Genomic DNA, 21720 nt, shown 5'->3' on the forward strand with positions numbered 1-21720 from the left:
TGGCAACATCCTTGTAAATCTTTTCTGAACCCTTTCAAGTTTCACAACATCTTTCCGATAGGAAGGAGACCAGAATTGCACGCAATATTCCAACAGTGGCCTAACCAATGTCCTGTACAGCTGCAACATGACCTCCCAATTCCTGTACTCAATACTCTGACCAATAAAGCAAAGCATACCAAACGCCTTCTTCACTATCCTATTTACCTGCAACTCCACTTTCAAAGAGCTATGAACCTGCACTCCCAGGTGTCTTTGTTCAGCAACACTCTCTCAGACCTTACCATTAAGTGTATAAGTTGATGGCCCAAAGTCAAGTTCTATGTGACTCAGTCACACTTTTCACCAGTCTCCATAAGCATTAATGGAAGAGAGTGGTTGATGGCAGTCTTATCAGTTCAACCATCACAACGTAATGAACATAGAACCCGAACGGTTGAGAAACCAAGTTTGTACCAGGCATTCAGGAGCTCTACACTCACTGTTAGTAATGGAGCTGCACAGACTAGTGAGTTTCTTTTGACACATTTGCTCTCCATCTTTAGGGAAGTATGTAATTGTGTTGGAAGTAGTTCCAGACTAATACCTGGAAAGGGAGGGGCCAGTTGCCTCATGAGGAAAGGTTGGGGAGCTAGGCTTACACCCTGTGGAGTTTAGAAGGGTTAGAAGCATGAACCTCCCGAGGGGGTCATGACAGGATGGATATGGAGAGGAGGTCTTCCCCTTCTGGAAGAACCTAGAACTAGGCCGTCACAGTTTAAAAATAAAATGGCCATCCATTTAAGACAGTGATGAGGAGAAATGTTTTTCTCAGAGGGTCAAGACTCTTTTGCCTCAAGAGGAAGTGAAAACAGAGTCTTTTGGTATTATTAAGGCAGACTCTCACAGACTTGCAAAGGACCTCTACTGTTCTTCATCCACAGAACTGACCTGCTGCGCTTTTCGAGCAACACATTTTCAGCTAAGGCAGACTATTGACAAGTAAAGGTCAAAGGTTATTGTCTGTAGGTGGGAATATGGAGTAATCAGATTAGCCATGATCTTATTGAATATAGAATATTCTTTATTGTCACATGTACACAAGTTTTACAATGTCACCTCTTATGGCGCCATCTTAGGTACAGTACCTAGTTACAAACTTTAGATACAAAAGAGGAATAAAAAGGCAAGGTAGTTGCATTACTTTACAGTGTTCAAAGCATAAGTTAGAAATAAGACATAGTTAAAAAGATAGACATTACAGTTGGATAATCAATTACACATAAAGATTGCATTGCAGTAGCTGAGCGCAGGGTCTTCCACATGTGGTCTAACTGCCGTCACCAGATCCCAGTCCAACAATACTCCCCACTCTGCTCTAAGCCTCCAGCACTGGGTCTCAGCAGCTCCAAGATACATTTTCTCCAGGACTTTCTTCACTGTGCCAGCCTCCTCTCCAGGTCTCGAATGGGGGGAGCGATCTTGAGGGATCAGGCAATCTACCCCAGTGTCTCTAATTGTTTGGCTCACTCTCTGGCATGTTGAAATAGTTCATTTTCCTTTATGTAGATGTTTCTTGCTGTAGCTTCTGACTTGAGTGAGGAAACACCTCAGTTCCAGGTGAACAATAAATCTACTTGTGCTGGGTGTAGAGGGTAGTCTGAATGGAGTCAGTGATTCTGAAGTCAGGGAGTGTGATCATAGCATGAGGGGTTATTCATAAATCAAGAGGAAGTTGCAGGGGAGTAATTTGTGTTCCAATCACTATCTTGTTTATTAGTGGAACAAAATTCAGGTCCTCTGAGCTCGACCAAGAACCACAATATTATGTACATTGTGGTAATTGATTAACATAATTATAAACGTGTTTATTGACTTTTGCGTCTGTACCTTTCTAGGGTCTAGGAATAACCTCTTGTGCTCTTAGTTATCATTCTGTCCACTCTTTCAACACAAGTTAACATTTCAGTTAAAATAACATCGAAAAATGTTACATTTCTCCACGGCATCAAATATTGGGCTGTCCCTCGATACCCAATCCCACGAACAAGTATTTTTTAAAATGAATCATTTCGGGAGTAAGCTAAATAGCTAGATATGGTTCACAAGATCGATTACTGAAAATGGCAGACTTTCAAGACAATAGTGTTTTGTTAGAAACTATAGCAGAGGTTTCCATTCTCTTTCACCTAGGAACTGCTAGGATCTTCCTGTTGTTGGGACCTGTGTTTTCAGACCTAGTCTTTATAAGGGCATGGGCCCAATATCACTTTCTAGTTCACCTTTAATTCCTTGTTTGTCAAAGTGTAATTCATCAGGTTAACAACTAGTTCATAGAGTCATAGAGATGTACAGCACGGAAACAGACCCTTTTGTCCAATTCGTCCAAGCTGACCAGATATCCCAACCTAATTTAGTCCCATTTGCTAGCACTTGGCCCATATCCCTCTAAACTCTTCCTATTCATATACCCATCCAGATGTGTTTTAAATGCTGCAATTGTACCAGCCTCCACTACTTCCTCTGGCAGCTCACTCCATACACGCACAACCCTCGGTGTGAAAATGTTGCCCCAGAGATCTCTTTTATATCTCTCCCCTCTCACCCTAAACCTACGCCCTCTAGTTCTGGACTCTCCCACCCCAGGGAAAAGACTTTCTCCATTGACTCTATCCACGCCCCTCATGATTTTATAAACCTCTATAAGAACACCCCTCTGCCCCCGATGCTCTGGGGAAAACAGCCCCAGCCTAGTCAGCCTCTCCCTACAGCTCAAATCCTCCAACCTTGGCAACCATGAATTACTGTTTCTCCTCTTGTGCTGAACATTAGAACCAAGGGACCTCCTGATCCTGAAGAGATGCTTTGGTACTCTGGAGAATCTGTGGGAAGTCAATGCTAATTCACATTGGATACAGCAGAGTTGTTTTCCCTTGTAGGACGGTCTAGCACCAGAGGGTGCCATCTCAGAAGAAGGGATTGCCCATTTAATGATGTGGAGGTGCCAGTGTTGGACTGGGGTGGACAAAGTTAAAAATCACACAACACCAGGTTATAGTCCAGCAGGTTTATTTGGAAACACTAGCGTTTGGAGAGCTGCCTGACCTGCTGAGCTTTTCCAGCAATTTTGTTTCTGATTTACAGCATCTGCAGTTCTTTCGGTTTTTATTTGACGAGTTACAGATGTCGTCTATGATTAATTCAGAACACATGCATAGCTTAGCATTGCTTAGAAGGGAATGGCTATGGCTCCTAAATCTCCCCATCTGGTTCGAATTGATAGAGATGAATTGCTACAATAATTCAATAATTTTATGTAAACAGCAGGATACTGAGAGGTGAACTAGGTGGATTTTAGCCTTTTATTATTTAGTGATCCCTACACTCTGTTGCTGGTTGGGCCCCAGTTATTATCGTACGGGTCATTGCTTGAGGGAATCAGTCTTCTGCTGATTGGCATTTGGGACATTTGCTCCAAATGCTGCCAGTGGTTTCTAGCTGTCTTCTCTTACCCTCATCTCGCTATCCGTGCACTAAATAACTTCAAACCGGCCCTGCACTGCGTCTGTCAGATGTGTAACTGACCCCCAACACAACATTCAGATCGCTACAAGTTTAAAATCACACAACACTAGGTTATAGTCCAACAGGTTTAAGCACTAGCTTTCGGAGCGCCACTCCTTCATCAGGTGGTTGTGGAAGACACATTTGTAAGACACAGAATTTATAGCAAAAGTTTACAGTGTGATGTAGCTGAAATTATACATTAAAAAATACCTAGATTGTTTGTTAAGTCTCTCATCTGTAAGAATGACCATGTTAGTTTCACTTCTTTTATTCTCAGGTTAACCTGAGAATGTAACTTTTTTAAAAAAAAGTTTTGTGATTTACATATGAAAGAGGTGAAGCTATCATGGTCATTCTAACAGATGAGAGGCTCAACAAACAATCAAGGTATTTTTTAATGTATAATTTCAGCTACATCACACTGTAAACTTTTGCTATAAATTCTGTGTCTTACAAATGTGTCCTCCACAACCACCTGATGAAGGAGCGGTGCTCCAAAAGCTAGTGCTTCCAATTAAGCCCATTGGACTATAACCTGGCGTCGTGTGATTTTTAACTTTGTAAGCCCAGTCCAACACCGGCATCTCCGAATCAAATAGCACCTTTTACATAACGTCCAGGAGCAAAAGTAAAACAAAAGAATACATCCACCAGAATGTTTTAGACACACTTCCTGTGTCGTGTGGAGTTAGTTGTATTGTCATGGGGCAACTGTAGAGAGGTCTTGACATTCTCTTGTCTCAGTGCATAATCCAGAACAGTAACCAATGACAACTTATATTCCTGTAGTTTCTTCGATGTTGAAAAATATTTCCAAAGTCCTTCACAAAGTAGTAAAGGTTTCCATCCAGTAGGTGATCCTCCCATAATTGAATAGCCTGAAAAGCAGTCACTGTCAAGACATACAAATGAAGCTTGGTTCTTTTGCTCTGCACCTGTCCCCTGCGTAGGTCGTTACTGGGAGATGGTTGAAAGGTTAAAGGTCAACCAGTTCTATGGAGCGCCCACTGCAATTCGACTCCTGCTGAAGTATGGAGATACCTGGGTGAAGTCACATGACCGGTCTTCTCTGAAAATGCTGGGCACAGGTCAGTACACAACATGTGCTGTGTGAGAGAAGGCTGTGCCTGGTCATTGGAGCCCTGGTGAATACTACCCTGCTCTGAAAAGAGGCCAAGATGCCAACACATGCCTTTCCCCATTCAGCTGGTCTCATGCATAGCTCATCGGCAGAGGAGCTGTCTGCTGGTGGATTACTTTGTCAGTCCTGTCCCTCTGGATACGTGCAGATGGACAGAAGATCATTTGACATGGCAGGAGATAACTGCTCTCTCCCGTACCCTGACTAGAATTATTGGCAAAATGTCAGTCACTTCCTCACTCAGTATGGTAGTGAGCTCAGGCATTGACATTATGACTGAGGGCTATAGCACCTTCTAGGAAGCTGATCCCCAGTTGGACAATGAGCCAGAGAATAACATAACATAGAAGGAGGCAATTTGGCCCATTTCCCTGTGCTAGGTCTTTGAAAGCATTCCAGATCAGTCCTCCTCCCCTGCTAATTCCCCATGATCTTACAGATTTTTCTTCCATTTCAATCTTCCATTCCAATACTCTTTTAAAAGTTGCCATTGATTCCAGTAGTCTTTTAGTCAGTAACACATCACAACAACTCACTGTATCAACCATCAACACTCTTCATTGTGAGGCTGCTTATCTTCAGAATTCTCGAACCTAGAACGGTGTGGAAACTCAGTCATGAGTATGTTTAAAATGGAGATTGATAAATCTCTATTTCTTAATGACATCAAAGGGATACATTGACAATGTGGGACAAAGGTGTTGAGGTGGATGAACAGCCATTGGCAGATCTGAATGGCCAATCTCTGCTCCTGCGTTCTTATATTCTATCCTCTCTTGGCTACTTTGACAATTAGAGCCATAGAGATGTAGAGCATGGAAACAGACCCTTCGGTCCAACCTGTCCATGCCAACCAGATATCCCAACCCAATCTAGTCCCATCTGCCAGCACCCCGCCCATATTCCTCCAAACCCTTCCTATTGATATACCCATCCAAATGCCTTTTAAATGTTGCAATTGTACCAGCCTCCACCACTTCATCTGGCAGCTCATCCCATACCCATACCACCCTCTGTGTGAAAATGTTGCCCCATAGGTTTCTTTTATATCTTTCCCCTCTCACCCTAAACCTATGCCCTCTAGTTCTGGACTCCCCGACCCCATGGAAAAGGCTTTGCCTATTTGCCCTATCCATGCCCCTCATAATTTTGTAAACCTCTATAAGGTAACCCCTCAGCCTCTGACGCTCCAGGGAAAACAGCCCCAGCCTGTTCAACCTCTCCCTGTAGCTCAAATCCTCCAACCCTATTGCTTTAAATCTTTGTATCCTCTGGTTACTGGAACTGACAATGGCAAGAGTTTCTCATTTCTTACTTAATCAAAACCTCCCTCGTAGAGTCATAGAGTTGTACAGCATGGAAATAGACCCTTTGTCCATGCCAGCCAGATAATTTAAACTGATCTAGTCTCATTTAGCGGCATTTAGCCCATATCCCTCCAAACCCTTCCTATGCAGCTACCCATCCAGATGCCTTTTAAATGTTTCAATTGTACCAGTCTCCACCACTTCCTCCAACAGCTCATTCCACCCTCTGCAAGAAAAAGTTGCCCCTCATGTCCCTTTTAAAACTTTCTCCTCTCACCTTAAACCCATGCCCTCCCCCACCCCAGGGAAAAGACCATGGCTATTCGCCCCATCCATGACTCTTAGGATTTTATAAACCTCTGTAAGGTCACCCCTCAGCCTCCGATGCTCTAGAGAAAACAACCCCAGCTTATTCACCCACTCCCTGCAGCTCAAACTCTCCAACCCCAGCAATATCCTTGTAAATCTTTTCTGAACCCTTTCAAGTTTAATAACATCTTTCCTATAGCATGGAGACCAGAATTGAACACAGTATTCTAAATGTGGCCTCACCAATGTCCTGTACAATCGCAATATGGCATCCCAACTCCTATACCCAATGTACTGATGAACAAAGGCAAGCATGCCAAATGCCTTCTTCACCACCCTGTCTGCCTGTGACTCCACGTTCACAGAACTAAGCACTTGTACCCATGGGTCCTGTTCAGCAACACTGCCCACTGCCCTACCATTAACTGTGTAAGTCCTGCCCTGGTTTGCCTTACCAAAATGCAGCACCTCACATTTATCTAAATTAATCTCTATCTGTCACTCCTCAGCCCGTTGGCCTATCTGATTAAGGTCCCATTTAACTCTGAGGTAACCTTCTTTGTTGTTCAATTTTAGTGTCATCTGCAAATTCACTAATGATACCTCTGAAATTCGTATCCAAAGCAGTGGGCCCAGCACTGATCTTTGCGGCACACCGCTGGTCACAGGCCTCCAGTCTGAAAAACAACCCTGTACCACCACACCCTGTCTTCTACATTCAAGCCAATTTTGTATCCCAATGGCTAGTTTCCCTGGATCCCATGTGATCTAACCTTGCCATCCAGTCTACCATGCGGAACCCTATTGAATGCTTTGCTGAAGTCCATTCTGCCTTCATCCATGTTCTTTGGTACTTCTTCAAAAAACTCAATCAAGTTAGTGAGACATAATTTTCCACACACAAAGCCATGTTGCCTATCCCTAATCAGTCCGTGCCTTTCCAAATGCATGTAAATCCTGTCCGTCAGGATCCCCTCCAACAACTTACCCATCACTGATATCAGGCTCACCGGTCTAGAGTTCCCTAGCTTTTCCTTACCACCTTCCTTCAATAATGGCACCACACTAGGCACCCTCTAGCCTTCTGACACCTCACCCCTAACTGTCAATGATGCAAATATTTCAGCAAGGGGCTCAGCAATCTCTTCCCTAGCTTCTGGGAAACATTTGATCAGATTCTGGGGATTTTAGACCTGCAGTACCCCTTGCCCTGTAATATAGACACTTTTCAAGCCTTCACTGTTTATTTCCCCATGTTCCCTAACTTCCATATTCTTCTCCGCAGTAAATACTGACACAAAATATTTGTTTAGTATCTCACCCATTTCCTGTGGATCCACACAAAGACGGCATCATTGACGGTCTCCCCAAACGATCTCTGCTTAATAGAGACAAACTGCAGATTCTAATGTCTCATCAGACAACTGAAGTCCTTCACCCCTGGTTACAAACTAGTAAGTCTCCTTCAGAACCCCCTCAAGACCTCGCCATCCTTTCTAAAGCCTAAGGGACAGAACTGGGCACAATATTCCCGCTGAGGCCTAACCAGTGTTCTACGTTCAGGCTCTCGGTTAAGATGTCAGGTGGCACAGTGCCTCGGTGGTTACCACTGCTGTCTCACAGCGCCAGGGACCCAGATTCGATTCCCCCCTCAAGCTACTGTCTGTGTGGAATTTGCACATTCTCCTTGTGTCTCTATGGGCTCCCTCTGGATGCTCCAGTTTCCTGCCACAATCCAAAGATGTGCAGGTTAGCTGGAGTGGCCATGCTAAATTGCCCCATAGTGACCAGGGATGTATGGGCTAGCTGGGTTAACCATGGGAAATGCAGGGTTACAGGGATAGGGCAGGGGGCATGGTATTTGAAGTGTCGGTGTTGACTCAATGGGCTGAATGACCTGCTTCTACGCTGTGGGGATTCTGTGATTATATTAATTTGGGAGTGAATAAAATTAACTATCTCATTCTGTCTGACTTTTGATTTTTCAGTTGGAGAGCCCATCAACCCTGAGGCATGGGACTGGTATTATAGAGTTGTTGGGGATGGCAAATGCCCAGTGGTGGATACTTGGTGGCAGACAGGTAAGACAGTTACGTACTGGTCCTGTCACTGGATGGGTAATCAGTGGGCCATGCTAAAATTCTGGGATCACGGGTTCAAATACCACTATGGCAGCTGGTAGAATTGAAATTCACTTTCTAAAATCTGGAATACGTAGCTGGTCTGCGTCACGGTGACCATGAAAGTATCATTGACTGTTGGTAAAAATTCATCTGGTTCACTACTATCTTTTAGAGAAGGAAATCTGCCGTCCCTCCCCAGTCTGGCTTACATGTGACTCCTGCCCACCCTGAAACGGCCTGTCAAGCCACTTAGTTCAACAATAATTCACGATAGACAATGAATGCTGGCTTGTCAGGGATGGCTACACCCCCATGAAAGAAAATAAACACTGCAGACAAAGCCAGTCCGTCGGCATTGTTACCAAGTGATACCCATTGTCCAGTACATACGTTGAGGAGAAAGTGAGGTCTGCAGATGCTGGAGATCAGAGCCGGAGATGTGTTGCTGGAAAAGCGCAGCAGGTCAGGCAGCATCCAGGGAACAGGAGAATCGACGTTTCGGGCATAAGCCCACATTGTTGGGTAGATGTCAGTGTTACAGCTGTACTGGAACAGCTTGGCTAAGGGCACAGCGTTAGAATGAAAAAAAAAATTGCATTTAAAGCTCTTTTGACAGCTATTAAGTACATACGTTGTTTAACATTGAGGCCTGACTGTCGGCCAAACCTCAATGTTGTCCAGATCTTGTTGCATTTGAAATGGACTGTTTCATTGTCTGAGGAGTGGCTAAAGGTGCTGAACATGGTGCAATTGTCGGTGAACATCCCCACCTCTGACCTTATGATGGAGGGAAGGTCATTGATGAAGCAGCTGAAGATGATTCGGCCTAGGACACTACCCTGAGGAACTTTTGCAGAGATGTCCTGGAGCTGAGATGATTGACCTCTAACAGTGATAACATGTTTCTATGCGCCAAGTATGACTCTAACCAGCAGAGAGTTTTCCCCCTGATGCCCATTGATTCCAGCCTTGCGAGGGCTTCTTGATGTCACACTCGGTCAAATACAGCCTTGTATTAAGGGCTGTCACTCTCACCTCACCCTCTGGAATTCAGCTCTTCTGGTGTTTTAACCAAGGTTGTAATGAGGTCAGGAGCTGAGTGGCCCTGGCAGAACCCAAACTGGGCATCACCGAGCAGGTTATTGCTGAGCTGGTGTTGCTTGATAGCACTGTTGATGCCAACTTTACTGATGATTAAGAGTAGACTGATGGGGTGGTAATTGGCCAGGTTGGATTTGTCCTTCCTGGACATACATAGGCAATTTGCCACATTGTTGGATAGATGTCAGTGTTACAGCTGTACTGGAACAGCTTGGCTAAGGGCACAGCTTTAGAATGAAAAAAAAAATTGCATTTAAAGCTCTTTTGACAGCTATTAAGTAAATGTTTGCAGTGCAGTCGCTTTTACAACATGCTAGGCAGTTGTAGAGATGATGGTTTCTACAGTTCTAAATGACAACGTATTTCAATCATCCCATTTGAAACCCAAGTGATACCTCAACTAAGCTCAGACTGCTTGGAGGCTGCGATGAGGTAACTGTTTGAGAGGCACCTATTGGTGCTCAAAAACATCAAAGCAAGAGAAAGCCATTCAAACCCTGCTCCAATCATCTGCCAGTGCTGAACTCCAATTAGTTGTGAAACTGGTCACTTTTGAATGAAGTGAGTCCTGTTCTCTAGAATGGGTTCCTGGAGGATTACATGATTTAAAAAAAAGGTATAACTTAAAAGCTGAAATATAAAATTAAAACAGATACCTAAGGGAGTAAATTCAATGTCTGAATCTGTCTCAAAAGTTCAACTTTTATTCTTTCCCACCTCAGTTCTTTCTCCTGTTGATATCTTGCTGTAATGTGGGAATTGAGTGCTCTGTAGTCTGTACTCCTGAAAATATTGAGTGTGATCTCCTAACACCTTGAGTTCCGACACAATTCAAAGTCAGAAGTCACACGACACCAACAGGTTTATTTGAAATCACAAGCTTTCAGAGCGCTGCTCCTTCATCAGGTCAGTGTGTGTGTGTGTGAATTCCATGTATGGGTTTCTGTTCATTTGTGTGACTGTTAGGCAGGGGGAACTATTCATGTATTAATAATACTAAAGCAGTGATGGGAACTGTCCTGAGGCTCTTTGCCCAATAAATAATTATGAGCATCTTTCAGCTTGGCACAATATCTGGGAACATTGAACGGAAATGCATCGAGAGATACACAAACACTGCTATAAAATGCTGCAGTCGGTCACAGGGTAAGGAGTGGGGGGAGGGGGGGGGAGGGGGGGGGGGGAGGGTTCTGTGCTGAGATCAGAAACCACAGCAGCTGTCCCAAGCAGCTGTCCCTGTCACTGAAGGCTCTGGCCTTAAAGGGGCATTGCCCTTGAGGAAAATTGTCTGACAGGTTTCTTGGAAGAAGAAGGGTCTGAGAAATGGTACTTACTGCCTAAAGTGGGGAGCACAACAAGCAAATCCGTGTGGGTTTTCATTTGCTTTCTTATTCGGGGCAACTCCAGATGGTGGATTCTGGATCAGTGGTGCTGGAAGAGCACAGCAATTCAGGCAGCATCCGAGGACAGGCAAAATCGACGTTTCGGGCAAAAGCCCTTCATCATCCTCGGATGCTGCCTGAATTGCTGTGCTCTTCCAGCACCACTGATCCAGAATCTGGTTTCCAGCATCTGCAGTCATTGTTTTTACCATCCAGATGGTGGAGTTGAGTTTCCATCTTGAAACTGTGCAGACCCATGTTGGGACATCAGCAGCAATGTTAACGGATGGAATTCCAGGATTTTGACCCAGTGACAGTGAAGGAACGGTGGTATATTTCCAAGTCGGATCACAGAGTGGCTCAGACAGAAATTTGCAGATGGTGGTGTTCCTGTGTATTGCTGCTCCTGTTCTTCTAGGTGGAAGTTGTTATTTGCTGGCTGGCATACCGGGGACACGCCCTCACTCAAAAGATTTCAAAGGGGACCCAGGAAGAAAAACAGAAATTGCTGGAAAAACTCAGGAGTCTAGCAGCATTTCTGGAGAGAAAGCAGAGTTAATATTTCGGATCCAGTAATCCTTCTTCAGAACACTTCGGCATCAGGAAGTGGGTAGCTGGTTGTGAACCACTCTCTGCCCTGTCCCCTCTCCATAATCTCCTCCCCACCCCCAGTTCCACACAGCGCCTTCACTTGTAGGCATGGGATCCAATTTTGCTCGTGGACCTCAAATGGGAGTCATACCAGCAGTAGCCACTACCTTCCCAGTGGCGCTGTTATGCAATAGAGCTGCCAGTATCTGATTGACCACAGAAGCTGTCCTCTTGATCCCAGAAAAGGTCTGGTTTAGCCCTTAGTCTTCCTGGGCCTGTTCCTGACTCCCCAGCACCATTAAATACTGTCCTAGTATATCATATCCATCTTGTTAGCACTCAGTTCAAGTAGTTTGTCCAGTACTTATACTAATCCCTTTAGGTTCTTCGCTTTTGGTGGACCCTTGGTTTCACATTATTTCCAGAATATTTCTGAATCTTCAACTGTGAAAACAGACACAAAATAATTGATTTGTCTCCTGCATTTTGTTACACCCATCATAGTTTCACCTGTCTCTGCCTCTAATCATATTATATACCCAGAGAAATGTCTACAATATATTATGGTCACTCTTCCCTTAGAATCTCTTTAGTATAAAGCAATGCATTAATTCTTTCTTATCACACAGTGTTTGATCTAAAATGACTTTCGTTGACATAGTGATCCAGAAAACAATTTTATACATAGCTGTATTCCATATACCCATCTGCCACACTATTACTGTCAATTTGGATTTTTGGTTTATTAAAGCCTCCCATGATTACTGTATTACCCTTATTACAGACAGATTGGATTTGCTGGTTTATACTCTGTTCTACACACTGCTAGGGGGCCAACAAACAACTTGTACCAATTTCCCATTTCTTAGCTCCAACCAAACGGGCAGCACAGTGGCACAGTGGTTAGCACTGCTGCCTCACAACGCCAGAGATCTGGGTTCAATTCCCACCTCAGGCAACTGTCTGTGGGGAGTTTGCACATTCTCCCTGTGTCTGAGTGGGTTTCCTCCGGTTTCCTCCCACAGTCCAAAAACGTGCAGGTTAGATGAATTGGCCATGCTAAATTGCCCGTAGTGTTAGGTGTAGGGGAATGGGTCTGGGTGGGTTGCTGTTCGGAGGGTCGGTGTGGACTTGTTGGGCCAAAGGGCCTGTTTCCACACTGTAGGTAATCTAAAAAAAAGACTTGATTTTAATTCATGATTTTCTGAGCTGAGATCCTTTCTTTCTATTGTCTTTATCCCCTTCTTTATTATCAGAGTTACCTCATCTCCATTTCCATTTTGCCCATTTCTTCTGAAAGTTAAGTATCCTGGAATACTGAGTCCCCAACATTGGACACTTTGTAACCATGTCTCTGTAACTGCTAGTCTGTTCTGTTATAACGCGACAGTTCTGTTCCCGTTTGATCCCGCGTTATTAGAAAATCAGGTAATAGCAGCACCATTTAAACCAATCGATTGATAGCCAATACAGGTTAGGAAAGTTTGCGTTCTACAAATAACAATCTAAATTCTTCAATCACATTAAAGCCAATTCGTGTTGAAGAAATGTGCCAGTCACCTAATGTCATGTATTTTAGCTCTCCCTACTTTTCCAATTTCTCCTGATCTCACTGTATTCACTAACATCCCATTCTCTTTGTCCAAGTATCTGCTTTACCTAAGGTTCAGTCTTGTTCTCTCAAGTCAACAACTTCATCGTGCGTATGAAATGAAAATGATTTCATCTGATTGGTAGTTGCTCTCCTTTCTCCTTCCTAGTCTATATTTTACACCCAAAAATGTTGCTGTGCTCAACATTTCCCTTGCTGCTTTTGAATTGACCTTTTATTGAATTCACCCAGCTTTTATTTAAAGTCCGGTCTTCTGCCCTTGGTGTTTGATTCACCAAGAAGCTGGCCCCAGCTCGGTTTAAGTGAAGTCCATCCCAGTGGAACTGTTGCCTCTTTCCCCAATAGTGGCACCAATGCCCCATGAAGCAAAGCCCCTTCTTTACATAACACTCTTCCACCCACTTATTCAGACTTCTATCTACACCTAAAATCAAGCCACAACCTTAGGGCCCACCGTGAGAATTCTGAAGCTGGAGAGTTAATGAGATTGGCCTAATGGGATGAGGAACTGTTGGTTAAAGTCCATGTACCCTGGAAATGGTGAGTTCCTATGGAGAAACATTTCTTTGCCATCATCAAAGCTTATCTGATATATGTTCTGACATGGTGCATGTCGAAGGTTCTCACCATTTTAGAGTACCACAAATACTCCCTACCATTCTGAAATGACCCTCCATCTGTTTCTTAAAATTAATTCATGGGATGTAGGCATCTCTGGCTGGGCCAGCATTTATTGCCTGTCCCTAGTTGCCCATGAGAAGGTGTTGATAAGTTGCCATCTTGAACCGCTGCTGTCCATGTGCTGTAGGTGGACCCACAATGCCACTGTGGTGGGAGTTCCAGGATTTTGATGCAGTGACACTAAAGAAATGTCAATATATTTCCCAGTCAGAATAGTGAGTTGACTGATGAGGAGAGTTTGTGTTGTTCTTTGTTTCAGAGACTGGCGGTATCTGTATCGCTCCTCGGCCTGCAGATAGAGATGCCAAGATACTCCCAGCTATGGCAATGAGACCCTTCTTCGGAATCGACCCAGTACTCATGAATGAGCATGTAATTAGAAAATGTTGATATTTTTCTTTTATTTCACCTCATCTTTATCTGTGGAGAGAAGTAAGTAGCAAGATTTGCCTGAGGTGGGGGTGCCTTCTCCGGCATAGGAAAAGTTTAGAGGGATATGGGCCAAACGCAGGCACATGGGACTCGTTCAGGTTAGGAAAATTGGTCAGCATGGATGAGTTGGGCTGTAGGGCCTCTTTCTGTGCTGGAAATAGAGTCTATTTGGAATGAGACTTTAACCTGTTGGATCTGGCTGGGATTCAATGGGAATATGTGGGATACTTGATGTGTAACTGCCATAGTATTTTCCTTTTCAGTTCGGGTCAAGGGTAGAGTGTGGGAATAGCATGCCTGTGAGTTATCCCTGAGAATACCATGTTTTGCACTCATCAATAGATAATGGGGCAGCTCCATCCACAGCCCAGTGGCTAAAGGTCCAGTGGAGTCCATTAGTTACACAATGGAGAATTATCTGGGATACACAGCACAGAAACAGGCCTTTCAGCTGAAACAATCTGTATTGCTGCTTAAACCTGATATGAGCTACCCCAGGCAGAGAGCTACATCTCTGCCTCAGTGGTGTTTTAGCAGATCTTCCAGTTCCCCATTCTTTCATGTTCTCATCCAGATACATCTGTGTTCCCATTCTTGACATCGGAGGATTAATCCATCTCTGATCGCTCTCCACAGCCACTCTCGGTAGTTTCAATCTCAGATCTTGGATTAGGTTTCAGAATTCTATTGACGTCTGCTTTGTGCCTGTTCCAGGGTCAGAGATTAACGGGGAACGCAATCTCCGGATCACTCTGCATCGCACAGCCATGGCCAGGGATGGCTCGGACTATCTACAATGACCACAACCGATTTGTGAACACCTATTTTAAAGCCTACCCCAGTGAGTGGATGTGTTGTACTGATTCCAAGAGGACTGGGAGAGAGAGTAGAACATTCAGTCCCTCCAGCCTGCTCCACCATTCAGTATGATCATGACTGATCTGATGTGGCCTCAGTTCTATTTGCTTGTCTTTGACTCCCTTGTCAGTCAATAATCTGCCTATCTCTACCTTGAATATATTCAGGGAACTAGTCTCCATTGCTCACAAGAAATTCCAAAACACGAACCATCCTCTGAGATGGAATTCCTCCTCATCACCATGTTAAGCTCCTGATTCTTAAACAGTGTCCCCTTCCCCAGGAACAGAACCATCCTCTAAAGATCTACCATGTCAGAATCTTACATGTTTCAAAAAGGTCATATCTAATTCTTCTAAATACTAATGAGTGTAGGCCCAACCTGCTCAACCTTTCCTCATATGACACGCCCTTCATCCCAGGAATCAGCTGTGCGAACCATTTCCAAATGACCTCCAATGTTTGTACCTTCTTCCTTAACTTACTAAAATGGCCGTGTGGATGGAGGGGCCTTCAGCTATGTGTGATGGGACTGAAGAAACCAGGATCTTTCTGCTTAGTGTGAGAATATTCGAGGGAGAATTAATGGAGGCCTTCTGAATGATGAAGGGATTTGATAGAATAACTATCACAGTGAAGGGATTTGATGGAGAAACTATCACCAAGTGAAGGGATTTGATAGAGTAAAGCTTTGATAAGAGAGACCTTATCCGCTGGTGGGGAAGGGGGATGATCAATACTCAGTGGAAACAGCTTTAAAGATAAATTGATAGAGGAATCCAGTGAGGTTGGTGGGTGAGAGGGGGCTTAATTTCTGAGGGAAGTTTATGAGTTGTAATGTCACTGCATGAAAAGTCACACAACACCAGGTTATAGTCCAACAGGTTTAATTGGAAGCATTAGATTTTGGAGCGTTGCTCCTTCGTCAGGTCACAACCACCTGATGAAGGAGCAGTGCTCTGAAAGCTAGTGCTTCCAATTAAACTTGTTGGACTATAGCCTGGTGTTGTGTGATTTTTAACTGAATGAACAGGTGATAGAGTCAAATTTGACAGTAAGGAGTTGAATGTTTAACTGAAAAAGGCATGATTTGCAGTAAGATGTGGAATGAGACTCATAGAATCCTGCCAGTTTGGAAGCAGGCCATTTGATCCATCAAGTCCACACTGACCCTCTGAAAAGTATCCCATCCTGAGCCAGCCCCTACCCTATTCCTGTAACCCTCTATATCCCATGGCTAATCCATCTAACCAGCACACTATGGCATTTGGCATGGCCAATCCAACTAACCTGCACATTGGACTGTGGGAGGGAACCTGCACAGACTTGGGGAGAATGTGTAAACTCCGCACAGACAGTTGCAGCGAGGGTGGAATCAAACCCGGGCCCCTCGTGCTGTGAGGCAGCAATGCTAACTCATTGGATAAATCTTTCAAAGACACAGCACAATGGGCCAAACGGCCACCTTCTGTTTTGTAAATTATTAAGACATAGATTAGGAGCACGAGTAGGCCACTTGGCCCCTCAAACCTGCTTCGTCTTTCAGTAAGATGGTGGCTGATATGACTATTCATCATTCCCTCCTATTCCTGACAACCTTTCTTACCAAGAATATATCCACCTCTTAAAAATATTCAAAGACTGCACTTAGAGTCATAGAGTCATAGAGCTGTACAGCATGGAAACAGACCCTTCGATCCAACCCGTCCATGCCAACCAGATATCCCAACCCAATCTAGTCCCACCTGCCAGCGTTCAGCAAGGAAAAGAGTTCCAAAGACTCATGGCCCTCAGAGAAAAAGGATTTCACCTCACCTCAGTTTTAAATATGTGACCCCTTATTTTTAAACAGTGACCCCTCGTCACATATACTCCCACAAGACAAGACATCTTCTCCACATCTACACTTATGTTTCAATCAAGTTGGCACTTACTGTTTGAAGCTCCAGCAGGTACAAAACTGGCCTGTCCAATCTTTTCTCACAAGACAACCTGCCCAATCCAGATATTAGTATAAAGATACCATCTTCAAGATTCACTGCACATATTTATCAAGGCTCCTTAGACAGCATCTTCCAAACCCAAGACCATTTCCATCTTGAAGAACAAGAGCTGCAGATGGGAACACCACCTCCTGCAAGTTCCCCTCCAAGTCACTCACCATCCTGACTTGGAAATACATCCCCGTTCCTTCACTGTTGCTGGGTCAAGATCCTAGAATTCCCTCTGTAAGGGCGCTGAGGGCTAACCTACAGAGAATGGACTGCAGCGGTTCAAGAAGGCAGCTCACCACCACCTTCACAAGGGCAACTAGGGACGGGCAATAAATGTTAGCCCAGCCAAAATCCCATAAATGAATAAATAAAAAGCTTTTACTGATTACACAATAAACCCCATGACGTATGGCTTGGCTGCTGGTGAATTGTTCCAAAGCTTGCCTGTGTTAAGTTTGAGAGATGAGAACATTGGGGGAATGAGGAAGGAGCAATGACCCAGCCACGTCAAACAAAATAGAGAAAGGTTGTGACATAGGGTGTGATAGAGTGCAGTATTGCCTGCTATCTGTTAGATCCTGAAGATGGCTGTCCGTAGGAGCTGGAAGGGAGAGGTAGAAGGAACTGCACAGGATATTGAAGATCGATAAACACACCCACAGCTCCTGTGGCAATCCAGTGAGCTAATGTCTAAACAACTTGCTTCAGAATGATTTATCCAGATTTGTGACCTCTTGATCCTTCTCTGTGTCAGTGAAGGGTCAGCCACAATTGAACTGTGGGATTTGGACAGAGTACTTTGTCTCGATGGATCATGTCGGACGAGTTGGAAGATGACAAGCCCATTTGACAAAGTGAAGCTGTCATTTGATGTTGTTAATATTTTCCTCTCAAGGCCAGCTGTCTGTCTCCAAAGCTCATGTGTGTTAGTCATTGTCTGATTTATCGAAAAGTGTAGGAATTACATTCATGTCGGATCATCTTCTGACTGTAAGGTGCACAGGACAGCCACTGGTGTTGGTTTTGCACTTCCAATCGTTAGGATCAGCAGCTGGTACAGCAGGCCAGCAGGCCATTCAGCCCATCAAATTAGTGCTAGCTCTTTCCAAGAGCAGTCCTGTTATCCCTACTCCCCCTGCTCCTACCCCATAACCTTCACATGACTATCCAAATCCCTTTTGAATGTCACTATTGAATCTGCTTCCTCCACCCTCGTGCATTGCAGACCCTGAGCATTTGAAGAAAGAAGATTTATGGGTTGAGTCTGTCGTTCCTGTTCACGTTTTGGAAACAAAATTCCTTTGAACAGTTTCAAATTCGATTTTAACCTTAAAGTTTCCGATAAAGTGGGATAGAAAGAGTGCGTTTGTCAGGAAGTGATTGAACCCAGGTGGATCCTGTTGGATGAACTGACCACATGAGCCATTGGTTTGTAGTATTGATTGGTGTGTTCCCACTGTTTGATTCCTGACACATACTGGGTTTTCTGGTTCACAGTAAGGCTATGAGATGGACGGGGGAAAGGATAAAAATCAATTCAGGGTCCCCATTGTGAGCCCTAACCACTGCCTCCTGCTGGACAGCAGAGCCCTGCATTTTGTATAGCCTCCCAAATCCCGCACTGTAATATCGCTGGTACATTGGCTGAGTTCTCAACAATGATGCTCAACCTTAGCTGAGCTGCTGAACAGTCACAGCAAGAGTTCCAGGCATGTGTCTGTGGACATCTCCTTAAGGAAAGGGGATATGTTTAGGGGAGATAGTGGGTTGGATGTATGGTCACTGCTTCAGCAATCTAGAGACCCAGGGTAATGTTCTGGGACAGTGGGTTCAAATCCTACAATGGCATTTTGTGGAATTTAAGTTCAATTTGTTAAACCCTAGAGATTAAAGCTGGTGTCATAGAGTCATAGAATCATAGAGATGTACTGCATGGAAACAGACCCTACGGACCAACTTATCCACGCCAAACAGAGATCCTTAATTAATTGAGTCCCATTTGCCAGCATTTAGCCCATAGCCTCTAAACCCATCCTATTCATCTACCCATCCAGATGCCTTTTAAATGTTGTAATTGTACCAGTCTCCACCTCCTCCTCTGGCAGCTCATTCTATACATGCCCCACCCTCTGAGTGAAAAAGTTGCCCGGAGGTCCATTTTAAATCTTTACCCTCTCACCTTAAACCTATGCCCTCTAGTTTTGGACTCCCCCCATCCTGGGGGAACTATCACCAATCATGTTTAAAATCCATCTGGTTCAGCCATTTCGGGAAAGGAATTCTGCCATCTTTATCTGGCCTACACGTGACTCCAGACTGCCACCAATATGGTTAACTCTTAACTGCTTTCTGAGGGATGCGCAACAAACGCTGGCCTAGTCAGCAATGCACACATCCCATGAAAGAACTAAAAGAAAATTCACAGTATCCTCTATAACAACTCCTTGAATTTATACACATTGTTAACCAACCATTTTAGATGTATTGTGATACACCTCAGGGAGGATTTGAAGCCAGGTTTACTGTCTCAGAGGTAGGGATACTACCATTTCACCACAAGAGCCCAACGTATATTCTTTACATCATGTATGTCACACGTCCACAGCAGGTGGGAATTAAATCAAGGCCTTCTAGCGTAGATGTAGGGATATAACCACTACAAACAGGATCCCTTTAATTTTCAGAGTAAGGTTTGAACTCATGACGTTTAAAAATCAGTAGCAACAGTGCTAACCACTGAGCTGTGGCTAACCTTCTTGCATTTATGTAGTGCCTTTGACATGGCAGAAGGTTCCAATGTGTTTTGCCTACCTATTAGCAAACAAGATTTGACAATGAGCCAGATACGTAGCTATCAGGTGACCAATAACCAATAAGAGGAACTCAGGGAACGGCTTCAAAGTGGATAGAGAAGCAGATATCTAAGTAAAAGAACTTCAGTGGCTTAGGCCATCACTGCCTGTGGTGGGACAGTGAAGATTGGGAATGCTGCAGAGGGCAAAAATAAGAGAAGGGTTGGAAGATCTGATTTAGCTTCAAAGATAGGGAGGGACACGGCTAGGGAGAGGTTTGAAAACAAGCATGAGAGTTTTAACACAAAGTCATTGCCTGAACTCAATTAAAGGTTCCTTGCACAAACAGTCTTCCCAGTTAAGAAACAAAAACAAAAGTTGCTGGAAAAGCTCAGCTGGTCTGGCAGCATCTGTGCAGAGAAATCAAAGTTAATGGTTTGGATCCGGTGACTGGACCCGAAACATTAACTTTGATTTCTTTTCACAGATGAAAGTCAACTGGAGGAAGAACACCTCATCTCCTGCCTCAGGATCCTACAACTACACGGCATCAATGTTGACTTCACCAGTTTCCAAATCTCGCCTCCCCCCACCCCATCCCCCAACCCCATCCCAGATCCAACCCTCCAACTCGGCACCACCCTCTTGGCCTGTCCTGTCCATCTTCCTTCCCACCTATTCACTCAGTGCTCTCCACCGACCTATCACCATCAACCTCCACCTGCACCCACCTATTGCATTCCCACCTACCTTCCTCACCCCAGTCCCAGCCCCACCCCCACCCCGACCCACCCTCGTATTTATTTCTCAGCTCTCTCCCCCGCAATATTCCTGATGACGGGCTTACATCTGAAATGCTGACTCTCCTGCTGAAGGGCTTATGCTCTCCTTCTTTCCTGAAGAAGGGCTTATGCCCGAAACGTCGATTCTCCTGTTCCCTGGATGCTGCCTGACTTGCTGCGCTTTTCCAGCAACACATTTTCAGCTCTGATCTCCAGCATCTGCAGACCTCACTTTCTCCTGAGAGGAGAAGAAGCAATGAGTCTGACCAAAAGTATAAAAAGGATTTCTAATGCAGTTCCTTCTTCTGTTTTTTGCAGACCATTTCTTCACTGGAGATGGAGCATACAGATCTGAAGAGGGACATTACCAGATCACAGGAAGGTTGGATGATGTTATCAACATCAGTGGTCATAGGCTGGGCACTGCTGAAATTGAAGGTGCAGTGGTAAGTGAAATGAAAGAATTAAAGCTATTACTGTAGATTTTTTTTGAATCATCAGGAAGTGTGCCCTACTGAGGCCCTAATTTCAATATCTATGGGTGCTCTGATGATGATGATGATGTGCTTATTTGATATCAGCTTACTTGACCACTTCAAGGGAATTTGAGAGTTAACCCACATTGATTGATGAGAGGCAGTAACTCTTATAGAAACTGGGTCAGGGACATAGGTGAACCAGTTGAGTTTTTACAACATTCCACAGTTATGTTTATTGCTACCTTTTTCTTATTGCCACCTCCATTCAAAGATTAGCAGGTTAGGTGAATTGGCTGTGCTAAATTGCCCATACTGTTCAGGGATGCGTAGGCTAGATGCATTAGTCAGGGGAAATGTAGACTAAGGGTAGGGGTGATGGTGACCACAATTCTGTGACTTTCACCTTGGTTATGGAGAGAGATAGGTGCGTGCAACAGGGTAGGTTTTACAATTGGGGGAAGGGTAATTACGATGCTGTAAGACAGGATCTGAGGAGCATAAGTTGGGAGCATAGGTTGTCGGGGAAGGATGTCGTGGAAATGTTGAACTTTTTCAAGGAACAGATACGATGTATCCTTGATATGTATGTA

The 21720-nt window shown here is 44.3% G+C and overlaps 1 protein-coding gene across 3 annotated transcripts in view; it reads left to right on the forward strand.

Annotated features, from left to right (window-relative positions):
• Nucleotides 1-21720, forward strand: part of LOC122553388 (acetyl-coenzyme A synthetase 2-like, mitochondrial) — a 77100-nt gene that overhangs the window by 45142 nt on the left and 10238 nt on the right. For 2 of the 3 annotated variants that reach the window (XM_043697090.1, XM_043697092.1), the window contains exons 7-11: nt 4497-4634; nt 8292-8384; nt 14053-14165; nt 14940-15066; nt 20970-21097. In XM_043697090.1, the coding sequence (XP_043553025.1) occupies nt 4497-4634; nt 8292-8384; nt 14053-14165; nt 14940-15066; nt 20970-21097 (599 nt within the window). The remainder of the gene's footprint in view (nt 1-4496; nt 4635-8291; nt 8385-14052; nt 14166-14939; nt 15067-20969; nt 21098-21720) is intronic. The other variant, XM_043697093.1, reaches the window with a different exon arrangement.

Source organism: Chiloscyllium plagiosum, chromosome 10 (assembly GCF_004010195.1).
Source record: "Chiloscyllium plagiosum isolate BGI_BamShark_2017 chromosome 10, ASM401019v2, whole genome shotgun sequence".
NCBI lineage: Eukaryota > Metazoa > Chordata > Chondrichthyes > Orectolobiformes > Hemiscylliidae > Chiloscyllium > Chiloscyllium plagiosum.